The sequence below is a fragment of the Chaetodon auriga genome, chromosome 3 (genome assembly GCF_051107435.1).
Source record: "Chaetodon auriga isolate fChaAug3 chromosome 3, fChaAug3.hap1, whole genome shotgun sequence".
Lineage (NCBI taxonomy): Eukaryota > Metazoa > Chordata > Actinopteri > Chaetodontiformes > Chaetodontidae > Chaetodon > Chaetodon auriga.
The window spans coordinates 2,646,210-2,660,693 of NC_135076.1; the positions used below are offsets into that span (position 1 = coordinate 2,646,210).

General features: G+C 39.0%; 1 protein-coding gene across 8 annotated transcripts in view; it reads right to left on the reverse strand.

Moving 5' to 3' along the window:
- Positions 1–14,484, reverse strand: part of ptprfa (protein tyrosine phosphatase receptor type Fa) — a 328,374-nt gene that overhangs the window by 102,373 nt on the left and 211,517 nt on the right. For all 8 annotated transcript variants that reach the window (XM_076722953.1, XM_076722954.1, XM_076722952.1 and 5 more), the window contains 3 exons: positions 12,386–12,967; positions 9,922–10,058; positions 9,079–9,223 (listed from right to left, as the gene is read on the reverse strand). In XM_076722953.1, the coding sequence (XP_076579068.1) occupies positions 9,079–9,223; positions 9,922–10,058; positions 12,386–12,967 (864 nt within the window). The remainder of the gene's footprint in view (positions 1–9,078; positions 9,224–9,921; positions 10,059–12,385; positions 12,968–14,484) is intronic.

Genomic DNA, 14,484 nt, shown 5'->3' on the forward strand with positions numbered 1-14,484 from the left:
GAGATGGAAAGAGATGAAAAGAGTGTGAGATTAAAATTCATAGGGTTTTACACATAAGACAGTGCCGTCCAGAAAACAGAAAAAAAAAAAAAAAAAAAAAGTTTTAATAAAATAAGGCAACATTTGGGTTCATTTTAGAAAGATATTATGTTCGGCTTCAACAGACTATAGGCACAGTGGAAGTGCTATGTAATTACAGCAACATTTGAATTATTTGAATGGCATACATATTTGTAGAATTTGACAGGATACATGTAGCAGTGGCCATTGCTGTCTGCCACAACATCTTCAATGATACCACTAAGGGTACTACATATGCTTAAAAAGAATAACTCACAGTTTTGGGAAATCTACTTATTGCCTTTGTCGAAAAGGTGAGATGGGAAAATTGATATCAAGCCATCATGTCTGTGACATATCATGCATGTGAACAACACCATGCACTAGAGTCAGGACATGATCAGCCTGCCTTCGCATAAACACTGGGAGCAGGGGGAAACAGCTAGCCTGGTTCTGTTCACACTTCAAGGTGATACCTACCAACAGCTCTTGCTTACTTAATCTGTACAAAAAGAGTAAAAACCATAGTATGTGTTTTTAGGGGGAGTTAAGTGCAGGAATAATAATTAGAATAATAAGAAACTCTATATGTATAGCATTATTTCAACTGGGTGCAGCTTCCTGAAGTCTCTTCTTGTGAACAAATAAAAGTTTTGTTTACATACAGCTCTAACAAATGTGTTGGGTGGATTTTTCTCCTCATAAATTGAGTATTTCAAATTCTTCATTGTTTACATCCATGGTAAACAATGAAAGCAGTTTTTTCTTCTTTGCCTTTACTGGTATAATGTAGCATTTCTTTGCATGTTACTGTAAATCAGCAGAATAGTGTCAGAGCATTGACAGGGATGTGTATCATATCAACCATGTGTACAGATGAACAAAAAGGGGTCCCTCAGTCATTGAAAAACAGCTCCATAGTGCTACTAACACCTCCCCTTAACTTCATCTAAAACCACACCTTTTTACATTTCTCTTTGGGTAGAGAATAAACAAACCAGGTGTAACATGTTGATCAGTGTTAGCTAGTTTGTGAGATCTTGCTCAGTGAATGTTTGAAGTTTTTACCAAGTCGGGTTAGCTGTTCCCTTGTGCTTCCAGTCTTTATGCAAAGCTAGGCTAACCATGCTCTGACTTCAGTTCTGTACTTCACACAAACTGTTTATCTCAACTTGAACATCTCTCAAAAAGAAAGTGTTAAAAGTATTCCTTTAAATAACTGGGTCAAGATCAAGCATAAGGTTGTGGTTAAATAACAATAAAGTTTGCTCAAATGAACTTTGCCCAGTAAACAATGTCTTGTAGTAAGTTGGTAATTGAACTTGTCATTGTAGTTAAATGAAAAGCACGTGACCATCCACCCACCACTGACCTCCACAGTGCTTTGGTGTGGGAAAGTAAACACTATTTGGATGTTTCTGTCATCGCAGGATTTTGGGATTAACTAATGAATCAGTGCACTGCTTATCAAATCAAACAGCTTTGATTACTCAATGAACAGAGAGCAGACAGATCTGCTTTTAATGCCATAAAAATACACACATGCACACAAGCACGATCACTCTTTCTATTTTCCTCTCATACTTACATGCATACAGACAGTTTGAATACAATAAGAGCATGATGTAGTCCAATTAATGCAGAAATTGCTACAACTAATTTGATTAGGGTAAAATGAAAGGAAGGAATCAAGACGATGGCAAAGGCAGAGCTGGAGTTCATTTGTAAGCAGTCAGAGGCCGGAGCTGGTCAGAACAGTGAGCTTTAACAGAGGAGAGCTTCCATAGTATGCTGCCATACTTTCTAAACTTCCATGACATTGTCCAATTTGTTTGGTTTGTCCATTCTTTTGAATATCATATTCAATTTCTGAAATTTTCTGCCAATAGAGCCCCCTAAATCTTTTACACTGGTCCTTTAAAGCTATGAGCATTGGGCATTGTTGCGTTCTGCTTCGAAGCTGTCTTCAGTGACAGCAATAATGAATGTGAAGCACGAATGGCACAGCCTCTCTATAAACTGAATCATAGTGGCCATTTAGCTCACGCCTCAGACCTGCTGTCTGCCTGAAGAGAGAAAGAGCATGTCATGTTGCCACTCCGGCAATTCCCCAGACAGTTATCCTAACAAGGCAGCAGTCCAGCAGGCTAGACCCATGCCATCATGCTGGGAAAAAGACAGGCAGACTGGCAGAGAGAGGCAGGCAGAAGATCAGTGGCAGCTAAAGTCTTACAGTGTTGTGAAATGAGCACAAGCTTGTACTGTGGCTTATAATTACATATCTCCACCATGAAATGTAAAGAAACCATAGCATAGCATGTATACAAGTTAAACTACATACTGTAATATTTGATTCCAGAAAGGGTAAATTTGTGAAATTGACAAGTAAAACATTGGCCCTCCTTCAGAATTTTCTGTTTTTATACAAACCAATACCAAAGATTATGGCTATGGTAAATAAACTCTGGTTATGGTGTGGTCAACGTTCCAACCAGAACACTTGGTTAAGGTCAGTGAATGAACAGAATAACTCTGACTTCCACATAAAGGCTGGATGCACTACATCCACCACACTGACCTCTTCACTTTGTTATACTACTTCCTGCACTGAAACTAAATGTTGGCATTGGATTTAAATAATGTGTTGAATAATAATCTAGTATGGCTAATTTCACACAATTTAATTCCTAAGGGATAATGGTTTGGATTGTAGAATTTTATTAATTAATGTAAAGCTTTGTTTATACAAAATTAAACAATTCAAGTGAAAACCGCTGCAGTTTATTGCCACATATTTGCTTTTTGAACTCTTCCAAGGCACCAGGAACCTTTTTAGCAACTGACTAACTTCATCTGTGTTTTAGTCACTAACCTTGGAACCTTAGATTTAGTTTTGGTACCTGAGCTTCAGGGCCATTATCCCATAACCTCCCTGCTTCAGAGGCAGAGGCACATTCTGTAGGACCAGGCCAAGTTGCAGCACTGGATGTCTGACTCACATGTATATCATTTACCCAGGCCCCAGCAACCACTACTTACTGCTAATACCAATAGTCTTGGGATGGGCAGTCTTGTAATTCTGTTGACTTAAAATAATGTCTTGCTTTTTCTAAGTTATCACAAATTTAGTTAAGAGTTTGTGAAATTGAACTGCAGCAGCAAGAGAGGACCAGAGTAGTCAACATACCATCTTCCTTGGTTCTGATGTTGGCAGTGAGGCTCTCTGGGCTGGGCCCCACGTTAGTGTGAGCCCTCACCCACACCAAATATTCAGTCCACTTCTCCAGGTCCTCCAGCACATAGCTGGTGACATCAGCAGCAATCCCTGACACCTGGTGGCGCTCCACATCCTCCCCTGTGACTGCTTGGTAGGCAAGGGAGTAGCACACTATCTCCCCATGGCGGCTGTCTGTGGGAGGTGCCACCCAACTCACCTTGATGCTGGTGGAGCTGAGGCTGAGTAAGCGAACCTCCTGGGGAGGGGCTGAAGGGGCTGATAGGAGGAGGAGGAGGGAGGGTCATGGTCAAGCAGGGTGGATAATGGAAGACAGAGCAACTGACCCTCTGGACTGCTGAGAGATAAAGTGCTTCAGGCATGTGTTACACAAACAGACGAGCTGGGTTTGACAATGTAAACTGACTAGCCTCTGTCCTACAAATGTTGTTTACATTGTACTAATTTGATTTACCGTTATGTTTAGAAGACAGCCCAATTGCAGCCCACACAATGTTCAATTATTGATTGATTGATTATTGATTATTATTTGGAGGTCAAACTTAAAGTGAGCTTGAAATGTTGGTTATTGTCCCTCACTGCACTTAAAAAGTGCTGGCTTGCAAAATCATAGTAAACACAGGAGCTAAATAGTTGTATCAGGAAAATTGTTTACACGGACCATTCACCTTCATTTTCTCCTCCAGAAAAATCTGACAAGCCTAAAAATTTTTTTCCAGTCTGTCTAATCATCTGACTGCTTGTGTTTCTTGATCCATCTGACTTGTTTTTAGCAATGTCGCAGTGTTCTCAGATCTCAGTGATAATCTAATTAGTTGTATATAAATATAACCTTTAGAAGACACAGTTGAAACCAAATGGTTAATTGTTAGGATTTAATATATATATGTATGTATGTAATATGTTCTGATTTCTTGATGAAGTGAGCACAATGCTAAACAAAACACATTTTTGGTGAACTGATAGTTAGACTTCTATAAATCATCTTCACAGTCCAGAGGGCAGACAAAAACAAGGGTGATACTTCACACTGTGGCTCCCTGAAGCAATGGTGATTTTGACATAGAAATATACATTACCTAACACAGTGTGAAGTTTCACCAACTGAATGAATGAATGAATTTCTGCACAATCATACACAAGAGCAGAATATAACAAAATGCAACAGCAAAACCAAGAGTTGAAATGAGTGTGGAGCAGGTGGAGGAGATAACACAGGGGACTGTTATCACGCTCGCCTGTGGTTTGGCAGCCCCAGAAGAGTGTATGGACCCAGTGAGGTTACTGTTTGAACAGTGTTGGAGGCTGGTTTCGCCTGCAGCAGAGGTGCTCTTAAGGAGTTGAAAGAGATGCGCAAAAACAGCTGTAATTCCATCACACATACAACAACCTTTGAAGACATCCATGCAGGGTGCAATAGATCAAAGACAGAGATCCATGTGTGGAAGAACCGCTGCCGTCGATTAAAGTTGCAAATAGAAATGGGGTTATGGATAATAACAAAGGAGGGTGGATGTAAAAGAAAATTAATAAAAAATTTGGGCAAAAAACAATGATCCTAGAGAAGCTTTTGTTATTGGGATTAAAAGACAGAGGTGCCATGTTGACTGCCATTGCCGTGGCCTGTTCTTTGAACTTTTTTAAAACTGTGTCACCTTGACTCATGCGTTAAACAGTCCAAGTCACAGCTGCTTCTGCCGGCTTCATTTGGCTGATTAATTTTCATTTCAAACAAAAACAGAATAGTCTAACATGAGGTGAAGGACTGTACCGATGCTCCCTTTTTACATGCGTATCCTACATGTTTGCTGCACCAGTCCCATCATCCCATCATTAACTGACTAATTACAAAAAAATCCAAAAACTGTTGCTCAGAATATTAATTTGAGATAATTTCCCAAGTTAAAAAAAGATTTCCATCATCTCAATAAATTAGCAAATTGTGAGAAAATGCAATTTATACGAAAAACAGCCACTTATGGCAAAGTTGTATTTATTGAGAGGAAAATAACTTTTCATCACTATCTGAACCAAGAACAGAAGATTAAAACAGGATGGTTTGTTTAACATCTCAACAGTCAATGCTGGACTATAACCACAGGAAAAAAAAGATATTTAGCCTTGGCAGGCAGTAAACAACGAGGGTACGCTCTTGAGTGATGAGATCACCTATTTATCGCCCCTGTTGGCCAGTCAGTTTTAAAAATTATACTCTGACAGGCTCCAGATATATACAGTAAATAAACAGGACAAAGACAACTGGGTTGGCAAGATGGTAAGAGGAGGGAGTTAGATAAGCAGTGAGTGACAGATGTGGTTGGTGTTTTAGACCAGTTAGGAAGTTTCCTGACATAATGGGTTTGGCTGCCAGTGCAGTGATGAGAAACTGGAAATCAAAGCAAGTAGTTTGAAACTCTTTGGTTTGCAATGTGACTGCTGGCTCAGATATTTCACAGGTAAAACAAGTAGTTGAGAGAGGGCTTTGACTCCTTCTGGGAGCTGTCATAAATACTGCAGGTGCAAGTGTGGGAACAGAGATCGAACAGCAGAATTCAAAGTCCTGCATATCAGCACACTCTATGTCATGTTTTACATGATCACTTGCTGGGAAATTTCCTGTACTTTAAAATCCCAGTGTTAACAGGTATGATTTTACACCTGACAAAACACATAGAGATTGCAATAACACAGTTCTGTGAGCTACACAGCCTGTCTGCTGCTACTATTAGTATGTTCTAATAGTTTGAGCACACACAAAAGGCTGGTTCAGAATAGGAGGTTCTACTGCCGTATTCATGTGCAAGAAGTGACAAAAGCTCTGTATAAAAGCAAATCTCTTCTTACATTTAGAAAATGGGTGTTAGTCCCAAAACCTCCAATCTCTCTTTGAAATATGCCTCTGTATAAATTAATACTCTCTGAATTCATCATACTGTAAATGACAATTCCACACAGCATTTAATGTGTATATGCTGGAATGACCTAAATGCAACAACAAAATCACGAGAGCTTTCACTCCACTGCAGTCACTACTCTGGTTCCTACTTCACAGGCAATTTAATGTAGAATACTAAAAGCTTTCCATTCACCTCTTTACATGCACATTATGAGTTGGTCCACAGACAAAACCTAAATGGAAAAGCACAAAAAAGCCCAAATATGACAAAACATTTTCGGATTCAAAAAAGCCATCTTAGACGCACAATCTACCATCATGCATCTCCACTCCATCAGAAAGACCACAAAAGAAAATCCTTCATTTTGGAACATCAAGCACTCCTGGTAGCTGGTATGCTAAAGGCACTACAACCTAATTTTCACATTGGCTGTCACAGCACAAATAGTACTTGTAAAATGAATGTAGTCTAGGGGATTTAACCATCGCTAAGCCATGCAGCCCGGCTGTACCAGCTAGTAACGGGCCATTCTTATAAGAATGGCCTTTGGTTGAAAATCAACGGCCACACAGTGTGTCTACACAGGAGGAATTTCAGCCAAGTCTTTCAGTTGTCTGTCCCACATGTGTCTGATGGAACAGATACAATCTCATTTTAAACAGTCCAGCAGCATGTCAACCTGATTTTACTGTTCTGTTTTCTATTGTCTTCTGGATTGAGTGATGGTAGCATGATGTGTCCTGGGTGATCCAATCACAAGTTTAGCCTGAACTCATCCTGTGTAGCCAGGGGACTGAAGCTGCTGCAGTATGGGGCTAGAACAATGACTTTCAATGTTGGCATCAAAAATAAAATTTGGCATTGTAAACAAAACCTGAACTGAAAAGGAGACACTGGCATTGAAACATATCCTGGCACTTAAGAATGTTCTACTGAAAAATAAAACCTTTATTTCATGCTGATATTGTTTGTATTTTGATGTGTTTTTCAACGATGATCTTCAGAATTTTTCATGTCAGTCGTTTTCCAGTGTCACAAGTTTTCAGTTTGAACATTCTGTCACTGTTTCAGCATGAAGAGGAGGGATTTGAGGGGAGAGGCAAGGAGAGTGAGATTTGAGAATGTTCTGCTCTGAAGCCTCTGACATGACCACCAACATGTTCACTTGAAACTCTCAAACCACCAACAAGGTTATTATTGTAAACTGAAATTGAAAAAAAAAAAAAAAAAAAAAAAAAAAAGCCAAATAAATAAAATGTCATCAACCAAATTAAATGAAAACATCTTTTCAGGAAAACTAAACTGAAATAATATTGCCTGTTTACAAAACACATTGAAATAAAGTGAAAATTCATGTCAATTCTTATTTTTTAACAATAAAATATCAATATTAATTTATCATCATTTTGCAAGTATTATGGTCAGAATCTTCAACATTAAAAATGACAAATTTGACATCTGGGGAACATTGTTTAGACATTGTTTAGACCTGTTTTGTGGCCATTCCAGACACAGTCTCCAGTAATGTCTTTTGTATGTAGCTTCATACTTCTGACACATTATACTGGGCCAAATGCAAAAACAAATGAAAACTATTGTGAGGCTAAAATGGACTATTGTTTTCTTTTTTTTCCCTGGACCTTGACTGTTTTTGGATTTCTGCTCCCTTTTTTTGATTGGTTGGTCTGTTTGGACTTATTTCTCTGGATTTGCCCTTTGCCTGCTTCACCACATCTGTAAGACTTTGTTAGTGCATTTCTGTTAATAAATTGTTTGAACTGCACAAACTCTGACTTGCTGTCCTACACATGGGTCCAGCCCCTTACTTCATTGTTCTGCTTGTATGCATAAGCTGGTCTGGTGGAGGTTTGCTGGAACAAGTGCTAACATTAGCTTATGTTAGCTATCATAGCTAATATTAAGTTATGTTTGAAAAACAACAGATCAACAGACTTCAAAAAGATGTGAGGAAAAAAACAGATGATTGTCTCTGAAAAAACATCAACATACAAAAAATATCAAAATGTAATTTTTCCATGGAACATTTTTCGCTGCCAATACTTTTTCCAGTAGTGTTTTCAATGCCAGTGTTTCCTCTTTTTTTTTTTAGTTCAGGTAATGTTTTCAGTGCCACAGTTTATTTAAAGTCACTGTTCTAGCCCAATGCTCTAGTGTACTGCTGCTGTTAAGCTGCCTCTTTGTGGTGTCTGTCCTCAGAACAGCTCATATTGGGTAAAACAAGCCTCATATCTCATCCTAAATTGCATAAACAGAAACAGATTTAACATTTTCTAGAGCTGTTATATAATTTTCTAAGTTTAGACATCATTCTGGGGATCCACTGCCTTTTACAGAAAGTGAAAAGCAGTACCAACAAAGTGGTGTTGTGCTTGTATCCTACTTGTTTCAGGGATGGGGAAATACTATTTTGAATCATTTTCTACTTACAAAATGTACAGGGTGGGTTTCGAGTTATATTTCTTGGAGAATGTCTATGCACCATGCTATATGTTGAATAAATGAATATAATTTGACAAGATAAAATTTTTTACAGATCTTGTTTTGGTTGGCTGGTAAAACATTGGGGGGATGGGTCGTACACGCACACACACAAACACACGCGCTTGACTACTATGGCCCTATGTTAAAGTGCAGCATGACCTGCTCATGGTGTCCATGTATCACTGATGATATATGACATCACCACCACTGTCCAGTGAACTTACCTGTCAGTCCATATGACCTGATGTTTACTCCTCTTGGTTCACTTGTAATAAGTTATTATAAACATAAAATGAACAAGAACTAAAAGCCAACAATAGACTTCTTTTCATCTGAACAAAATAAACTGAACCAAAGTTTACATCAGTAGGCTGCAGTACTTACTGGATTGGGCAGTCCTGGCCTTTATAGGTTGAGTAAAAACTCCTAAACCCATGTCAGATCTTGCTGCCAGGCAAAACATGTAGATTGTATCTGGCTTTAGACCATCAACTGCATAGGAGCCTGCTGGGTCAAAAACGACATGATGCTGTGGAGAGACGAAAACCATGAAATCATGAAGGTCATGGTACACACACAAATGTGTTTTTTGGTGGAACATTTGTACGGAGGGAGGTGAGCCCTGATATTAAATAGCTAAATACCCATAAAAGAAAAGGTAACAGCTGCTAGCTTTTTGACATTCATACCATTAGCAACCAGATTAGGGTAACTTGGCATTTTTAGTGCGTCCGCTGCTAGCTCAGAGGTTGTTATTGGATCTTGGCGGACAGGTCATCTAATCATTTCATGTGGGCAAAATGAAACTGCAGTCAATTAAAGCTGGAACCATTTAAAACTATTCTTAAATGATTCCTGCAGGGACACTAGGGTTGCCGGAGGAGCAAATAACAGCAAATAAATGCAGCTCAAGCAGTTTTAAATGGAGCCTGAAACTGTATACTCTAAAGAATGTTATAGGTGTTAATACAATCATTTATAAAATTAGATATATCAACATAAACATGCAAATCAGCTGTAGATCATATATACATATAGTACATAAGACACACACATACTACATTTGCCATTTGCCACAGGCATCAACATAAAGGCTTTAAATTCACAAACAACGAAACAAACAAAGAAAACCAAAACAAATGCAGCATATTTCACATGTATTAAGTGTAAAGTCCATCCCATCAAATGACCTCATTGGAAAGTAAGTGTTTTTAAGGTGGCATTTACCTTGTCTGTGGGATTGCTGGCCTCCCAGTAGAGTAGTTCAAAACTAACGATGGGGTCTTGGACAGGCCAAAGCCATGAGAGCATGATGCGTGAGTCTAGCTCGGCCTCTGCATCAAAACCAGATGGCTGAGCAGGAACTGCAGGCAGAAACAAAGAGATGAAACAGATGAAAAGAAAGAAACAAGCAGTGAGGGGTATATTCAACGGTGGAAATACAAAGTAAGGGCATCAGGAGGTGAAGTGAAGCCAGATATTAGGTAAAATCCTCTGAGGTGATGTCAGTAAACTAAGAAGTTTACCAACAGGTGTTTCATGTCCATGACTGCCAGGAATTTACTGAGGCATGTTATGCAAATATGGGAGGCCACAGCATCTTTAAACGCCATTTTTACAGCCACACTGTGATGTCATACAGTGTTTTCTGGATGGTTGAAGCTTGGTCTTGGCTTTACTGCTTGCAACCATGTTTTTCCATTATTGGACCCTAAAATCCTAATTACAACAAAATATGGTGGAGCTGAGGTGAGGCAACTTTTTTAAAAAGTTAAAGCTGCAATTTTTTTATATTGAAGATGCCCTCCAGACATGTTTCAAGATAAAAATAACTTGTGACTTGTGTTTGATGGTTATTCTGCAAATGTTTCCTCGCTCTAAAATAGCATGAAAACTGGCACCAAACAGCAGGCAGACTAAGTTAAGTGTCCTGAGACAACTTTTGTTGTGATTTGGTGCTATACAAATAAAATTGAATTGAAATTGAATATATATATATGATTGATTTATGTATTTATTCTTATATAGTATTTATAAAATTAATTATTAGTCATTATTATATATTATCATATTTCTGTTTATTTTCTCAGTCTGTAAGGGTATTGATTTCCATAAATTGTGTGGGTCGCTCCGGTAGCTTTTTTTCCTATTGCAGCACTGTAAGCTGAGAACATCATAAAATAGGCTCTCTGTGAATGAAACACTATTATTATTCCTCTGCATCCATGCAGCCACTTTGTCCTTGAGGATCAAGTGTGTCAGACCTTCATATTACACACACACCCACATATACAATATATGCTCCTGAGTATCCTTGTACAATAAATTACTTACTGTGTTCATCTCAGCTGGTGAATATTTGACAGACTAATGTTTCACATTACAGCTCTGTTTTTCTGCAATTTGAAATCAGTGTAACATAGCATGACTGCATTTATTCCAGTCATTTCTGCTACTAGCAATAAGTTCTTGCATGTATGCATTTAGTATTGAACATAAGTACATGGGTAGCTTGATGCAAACAGCCAGGTGTCAATCTAAATTACACCACTCTCTAATTGCTTAATTAATTATTGAAGTCATGGAGGTGTAATTTAGAGGTGCTACATGTAGCAGTGATCCTTAGCTGTCACACTGCTGTTTTTTAGGTGTTAGTGTTTCAACATCCCCAGCACCACAGCTGCAATGTAATGTAAGTGCCATTACTTGAAGCTATTTGTTATAGTATATTGCTTTTGCAGTTAGTGCACCAGACAATCTACATCTTCAATCTACAAAGAAGGTCGGTGTTTCCATCCTTGACCTCGGCAGTCTACATGTCGAGTGTGTGAGAATGGATAACGCTTGTAATGAGCAGGTGGCTTGGCCACTTTATGAATGTGTGTTTGAGTGGGTGAATGCAGACTTGTGTTGCAAAAGTGCTGTGAGTGGTCGGTGCTATATAAAATAAAGTCCATTTATCATTCACAGTCCATTTTCTTTGATCCGTTTGTAGTTGTCACACTACTATCCATAATTTGTGTACAATTTTAAGCTGAGAGCCGTCCTTTAGTTTCCTTTAAGCATTACAATGCAGGGCATTCTATGTATCAACAGCATAGTCCGAAAGCGTTTGGAGTATGCATACTGACTGGAATATACTTTCGTCACTTTCAAATGTGAATATATTACATTAAACTACATACTCAAAACTTGCTCACAATTAATGTTTAATATGGAACTAGGACACAGCTAAAGTTAGCACGAGGTGGTGAAGAATGTTAAAGAGGCAGATAATGTTCTCAGGAGAAGTTGCAGAAGTTAAAAAGATAATGAAATTTGAACTTAAATTCATCATGTTGACAGCAACACAGCTCCAAATTAATGATAATGTTGCTCTGTGTCTGCTGGATGAGTAAATTGACAACTGCTAACACATCTGCCACTTTATAAGGTGATTCAAGTGACCAAATAATCAATTAATGAGTAATATTGTGAATGCAGGATTTTTATGGGAGTGTCTTTACATTGTGTAATTGCTTATGTTACTTAAGTAAATGATGTGAATAATTCTTCTATCACTGTGTGACACCTCTCCTGTTGCCACAAAGCAATCTGACCCCTGGCAAATGCAATGTAACAATGTAATGTAACAATTCCAGAGTTTTCTTGTTACTGTTACTTGGCAGTGACATGTTGAGCATGTTCTTACCTCCCTGCTGAGTCTTGATCTGCAGAACATCAGAGGGAGGCCCGTCTCCCACAGATGTGAAGCCCAGCACCCTCAGACTGTAGGTGATATCTGTGGTGAGGCCCGAGATGGTAGTGAGCTGGCTGTCGTCTGTGTTGTGTATCTGCCAGGTGCTAAGTGGAGCATCGTGGTCGGGGCTGTAGTAGACTCTGTAGCCCCGGATTTGGCCGTTGGATTCCTCTGGAGGTTCCCACTGGACCAGCATGGTGCTGGAGCTCAACATGCGTGCCTGGACGTGAATAGGAGGTGATGAGGGTGCTTGCTCGCTTGTACGGGTGTCCACAATATTGCTGGGAGGCCCCCGGCCGACATTGTTGACAGCCATGACACGAAACTCATATTCAGAGAAGGGGCTGAGGCCACCAATGCTGTATCGGGTTGTGGCCACTCCGTCTACTTCCTGGAAGCCATTTTCAGACAGTTTGGCACGGTACTGGATGACATAGTAGGACACCGGTTCTGGGTTGCCAGAGTCCCAAGTCAGGGTTACACTGGTAGCTGTGGTTTCTGTCACAATGAGGGAGCTGGGCTGCTTGGGTAGGGCTGTTAGAAAGTGGAAACATACAAGAGAGTCAGAAAAACAAGTCCATATAGTCTCCTGTTTCTCATCTCTCTCTGACATGAAGGTCTGGCAGAAGGAACACCTGCTGCAGCCTGGATACATGGAGCTCTTCAACACTGTCAGTCTAACTGTTAATTATCATTCAGGAGCCTTTCTCTGTGCTCTCTTAGTCTACACAGGGCAAGCATGCTGAGATCATGTTTTATGTTGCCAGTCAGAGGGGTGCATGTACTCTTATGTAAATCCATCTGTAGTCTACCTATGGCAAGTGCATATATTTGAGGTATCCACGCAGCAGAGATACTGTCCTCAAGTGCTAATAAGTATAACAAAACTATTTATCAGTTTGATATGGAGCCCATGGTGTCATGGAGCAAAACATTACTCATTCATGCACACAGCAAGGAATAAACAAGGAATTAATTGTGGACACAGTTCTCTTAATATGCACCCTTCAATTACAGTACATAGTTTGTGTGTACAAGTTAACATAACATGAACGTTGACATTTGGTTAACGTTTAATTATGTTTAATGCTTATTCAGCTCCTTCAACAACACACTGCTGCATCTATTGTGTAAGACAGAACTCTACCTCATTCCAACAGCCGTCAGACTGTTAACTCCAGCATCATGTAATATAGCACTGCATTGATGCTGTTTTCCATTTCAGCATCAAAAACCTACTGTTTTTACACTACTGTTATATACGCTAATGTACGCTCACGTCCATTTCCCTGGCGTGGAATCAATAAAGTTTTATCTTATCTTATCTTATCATTAAGGGATGTCACAGATAATACAACGTTATTAATAAGCAAAACCTAAATATGTCTATTGATGTATGTGTGTTCAAAATCAAAACATTAAACCCTGGTTTCTCTTTCATATTACATCATCCAGTGAAAACTACTACTTCCTTTTATTATTAAAAAATCAGCCTGTGATAACCAGTGACAGCTGTCACATCTAGGACAATCTAATCTAAATGCAGCTTCAGTCTGATATTGGACTCCAGTAATTAACCTACCAAGCAGTGTTTAAGTTGCCCAATAATTCAGGAACAAAAAAAAAAAAGAATCTGAAAGCACAATTTAGTAATCTGCATGCACAAATGAATCATTCAGGAGCATGAAATACTAACCTCTGTTAGTATGTTAGCCTCAATGAAGCTACTCCCCCCGGTCAAATTAATACTGCCTTTGAGGGATTTTGGACTCAAGCCTATTAATCAACCCTAAACCTAAGCCAATAAAATGTATTCAGAAGCTTTGTTCTTAGTCTTGCCCCTCTAAAAAAGAAGATAATACAGCGCAGGAGGTTAGCTCCATGGTATACACCCCAAACCGACAAATTAAAGTAAGCATCATGAAAACAAAGGAAATGGCGATCCACCAACATGTAAGAATTTCATTTAGCCTGGCAAGGTAGTCTTAGAACATACAGGAAGGCCAGGGCAGCCTATTATTCATCATTAATAGAGGAAAACAAGAACAACC